At 35.4% G+C, this 4,771-nt stretch overlaps 1 protein-coding gene across 1 annotated transcript in view; it reads left to right on the top strand.

Annotated features, from left to right (window-relative positions):
- The window catches only part of LOC106872513 (golgin subfamily A member 4), a 254,301-nt gene that overhangs the window by 232,142 nt on the left and 17,388 nt on the right, over positions 1-4,771 (top strand). Inside the window, exon 22 of the mRNA XM_014919531.2 lies at positions 249-306. Within this exon, the coding sequence (XP_014775017.2) occupies positions 249-290 (42 nt within the window). The 3' untranslated portion in view covers positions 291-306. The remainder of the gene's footprint in view (positions 1-248; positions 307-4,771) is intronic.

Raw genomic sequence — 4,771 nt, 5'->3', positions numbered from 1 at the left:
GTAAAAGTTTATATATATATATAAGTTTACTGTTACATTAAGGTAAGATCAACAAAAAAGTATTCCATCCAGTGTGAGGTAAATATCATTTATATGCACCGTATTAAAATAAGAGCTACTGGTAGTTATTGAAGCTGTTCTTCTTTTAGATATGCCCTTCTAAATTTGACATATTTCTCTTTTGCTGTATCAGAGTGTATATCTTTCAAAATCTGCATTTGTAAATGGTTTGTATTTGTTTTTTTCAGCCCCAAAAAAGGTTTAATGTTACTCCAAGAGAGAGACACTAAGTCTCTCAAGGCTTGTGTAAGTGGCTTGGAAAATATATTTTTGCCATTGCTTAGCTTATGGTTTTTTCCATTTATTTAATTCAATAGGAAAAAAAAATGTAATGCTATTCTAAATTCTTCTAAAATTGTTGTGTATATCAGGAAATATTCAGTAAATGGTTTTTAGTATTAGTTGCAAGAGCTTCACCATGCTAATATTCTTGAGAACAACTTTGCATTTCACATCATCCATAATTCTAAGGCTTCATAATTAATACATTATTTATTAAAAATTTTGCTGATATTTTAAAAAATTAAATTCTAATTAATTAAGTTAACCAATTTTTTATTTTAACATGGTGCAAGTTTACTTTGGTAATTTATCTTGATATTTTAGTTTTCTTACAAAAGATATAATCATTCTAAATAAACTTTTGGAAATTTATGTGGAAATTTCCTTTTTTTTTAATGGGATCATTGCTAACCTTCTTATGATACCATTGCATCTCTTGCGCACACACAATTTGCATTGGGTATATTGTATGGAATTTCTTCTTACACCTTTTCTTACATATTGAGCATGATCACTTATGTATATATATGTTTGTTCCCTTGTGTTGACATCATGTAATAGCTGTAAATGAGTGTCATCATGCAACAGATCAGCTGCTAGAAAAAGCTGAGAAAGTTAAGACTAATCTCTAGAGCAAAAACTAGATATACATATATGCTATATCTACACACACACACACAATCACACATGCACATATATATATATTGGGTTGGTACAAAAGGGAGAACTCTGGTAGCAGGGTTCTGTCCTCTTTCATACTTAATAAACTTTATCTCTCACCAAGTTAACTTTGAGTCCTTTTAATTTTAGGTTTTACTTCCACACCTGGAGTCTCAATTCTACTATAGATTCAGCTATAAGATTATCTGCACATAGCCATTCCCATGGGCAGTCAAACTTATTAGAGCTTGAAAGCTGATAACAAATAGGAGGGGGTCGAGAACTTCTAGGTGCTCATTAAATTCATGGTTTGTATGACTCTCACCAGCCAGCCAGCCATCTACTTCTAGCTTCCTCAGTGAGCAACAAACTCTGTTGAGGGCTTCCTCCAGGCTGCACACAGCAGCTTACTTTTAATCAGTAATTTTCTTACTCTTGCTTCACCAGGCAGAGGAAATATATTGTACTTTTTCCCTGGTACAAAAACTAAACACCATCTCATCTAGTTTTACTCTTTGTCTAATTAGTTGAGCTCTAACATTCATTATCTAGTTCAGCTTTTTGATACCTCTGATTACCTCTCTTTAAAACATTACCTTTAGCCTTACAACAGTTGACTATAATATTGCTACACCAGTCATTAACACCTTCCTGTACAACTTCAATGAATATGTGGGTAATTAGGTCATATCTTACACCACCAGATGTTTTAAGCATTTGGCAGTAATTCCTGATTGTCTAAGGGGGCTTTTCCGACCTTCACATCCCAAATTGCTTGTGCATCATACTGCTGGGTCCTCTTTTGTATATATTTTAGGATAACCTTCTTTATCCCATGTATTCTCCACATTTACTAACATTTCATAGCAGCACTTCCATGCCTCTTTCTTTCCAAAATCACTAAGTGCAACTGTACCATTATCCATCTGTACATACCTCTCTCCCACAACATTTTTGATTTTCTTTGATACACTGTCATGCAATCTGAAACACCTCATAACTTTGCTTCTCATGCTATAGAACATTGATAAATATCTTTCTTTCTCTATCTCCTCTTGCTAAATAAACTTCTCGCTTCTCTCTTTGTTACTTGCTATTATTCTTCCAATCCTTCCAAATCTGTCTCTTCACTTTAATGACTTGGTCCACTTCACTGTTTCACCACCAGCACATCACTCTTGATCTAGCTGGAACTTTGCACCAGCCACAAATTTGGTCTGTAGTCCTCAGGAGGTTGTCCTGTAAGAACTTCCCTTTGCCCCCCATGTTATATATCTTAGTCTCCTCTTCCTTTTTGTCAAATACTTCAGTTGGAACATCTCTAAAGCTCCAACTGTTCAGTGGATATTTAAGCTTCTATATCTTCTTCAGATTGGTTTGTGTCTCTGAGTTCTATCTTTAAGGTAGAAGTCAGTAACTACCAGCCCAAGTTGGGCTGTACATTCTTCACTAGGAAAGGACTTCACCTTCATAAGCATCTGTCTATCCCTATTTCAGAACTAAATGTAGTTAATCTGGTTTGTGTACCCACCCACCAGATTGATTAATTTTGGAAATTAATCATTTGTATCACAGAACTATAGCATCCATGTTCCCTCCTTATTTCTAGAACCAAAGCTGTAACCTTCATGTACACCATGAAATTCGTTAGAGCCCTACCCAACATATCTGCTGAAGTCACAGCCATAATAATAAGATAATTGTCATTCAAGTTAATCTGCAGAAGGGCCTCATAACAACTGCCATTCTGCTCATCTACCTATCCAGCATATGCCAAGATAAATGTTACTGCCACATTAACTAATAATAATCTTAGCTTAACAATTCTGTCACATGCTCTGACAAACTTTATTACTTTATCTGCCCATTTCTCAGCTAAGAATATTGCTACACAACTCCAACCATCACTGCTACATACCCAGAAGCGTTTTATCCCTGTTCCTTATTCATGAGGAGTTTAGTAGAGGTTTGTTTCCATCTTTTTGCACACAGCACACATATGCAAGCCTCTTCCCTAGCATTTCAACAATCTCATCAGAACTACTTTTCATTGTACCAACATTGATTATGGTAGTTCTAAGGAGGTGGCAGGAGAGTAATTGGGGTATTGATTTTAGTTTCTGAAAAAAAAGTTTGGGGTAATTGCTCTACAGCATGAAGAACAGCACACAATGAGTTTTGGGATATGTCCAGTGAAACAGGTATTTGAATTTCACTTTCACTCAATCTAACTAAACTTTCAGGGACAATACCCTAATTATTTCTTCATTACACTACCATGCTTGCAGCTATTTGTACATATATACATGTGTGTGTGCTTGTGATAACTATTCACTTTTATTGTTGATTTGATTTTTTTGTAGCAAGCTTTAATGAAAAAGGATTGGATAAAATACATGTCCTAGTTTATAATTCAGCACATATACATACATATAATCTCCTCTGCTATCACCCTCACTGCCCTCACATACCTACCATAGCACACTTGAGCCACTTCTGTACTTCTCATCATACAGTTGCCTTTACCCCTTCTGTAACCATTCTCCTTAAACTCTTATGAGACTTTCCCCTCTATACCCTTCATGCGTACTCACCCTATCCAATCCTCTGTATCACTTATATCCACTCCACTCTTGATGTGTTCCAACACATTTCTGCTGACAGCTCTCTCTCTCTCTAATTATCTCTTTTTCCTAACTTTATCTCCCTCTCTCTCCCCCTTTCTCTCTTACTCTCCCTCCCTCCTTTCTTTTCCAACTGGGGCAGCTTTGTATCTCTTCTACAAGAAGACACCTATTTTCATCCCTCTATTATATTTAACCTCTCATCAACTGACACAGATCTACCTCCCTCGGTGCTACTCTCCAGCCCAGTTGAGGAGTCTTTGTCCTACAAATTACTTGGTAAGCCTCACCAGTGCTAGTGCCACATAAAAAGCATCCTAGCACCAAACACACTCTAAAAGTGTTTGGTGCTAGGAAAGGCATCCAATCAGAGAAACCATGCCAAAGTAGACAATAGAGCTTGGTGCAGTCCTCTGGTTTGCTAGCTTGTGTCAAACCATCCAAGCCATGGCAGCATGGAAAACTGACATTAAATTATGATATATGTGTGTGTGTATATATATACTGATATATGTGTGTGTATATATATACTGATATATGTGTGTGCATGTATGTGTATATATATATATATATATATATATATATATATATATATTCTCTTAGTTAATAATTAACTCCAGCAAAATAAATTGGTTAATAGATACCAGGGTAGCAAATATCACAAAATGACTGTGGTGTAACTCCTGCTTATGAGGTAGAAACTGTCTGTTATTTTGGGTATTTGAGTAAATATAAAAATTTAATAAATGGAGTAATACGCATATGTTAAATGAATTCTTTTATTTCCGACATATGTTTCGAAGATTACAAATGGTTTCTTCCAAAGGAATGAGTGATGTTGATAAAGATGTAATCTTCTCTTCAGGGAAATACATAGGATCCAACTTAACCGTAAGACATTTTAACCGAATGTGATAACTGTGGGTAGAGAATATTGCTACGTAACTTATTTGAAAAAAACCATTGGAGGTTGCAACGCTACGAGACAGTACGTTGGACAAGGAGGGAAGAAAGGAAGGAAAAGAAAGAATTTAGAATTTAGAATGAGAAGTCAATAAGATGATTTAAACCCAATAAAAATGAAAGAAGAGTGTTTTATGTATAATGGGACCGTAAAGGGGAATTAATCTTGTATTTATACATGC

The sequence above is a fragment of the Octopus bimaculoides genome, chromosome 9 (genome assembly GCF_001194135.2).
Source record: "Octopus bimaculoides isolate UCB-OBI-ISO-001 chromosome 9, ASM119413v2, whole genome shotgun sequence".
Classification (NCBI taxonomy): Eukaryota; Metazoa; Mollusca; class Cephalopoda; order Octopoda; family Octopodidae; genus Octopus; species Octopus bimaculoides.
Note: the sequence above shows the minus strand (reverse complement) of the source record. Positions and strands in the feature narration are given on the sequence as shown.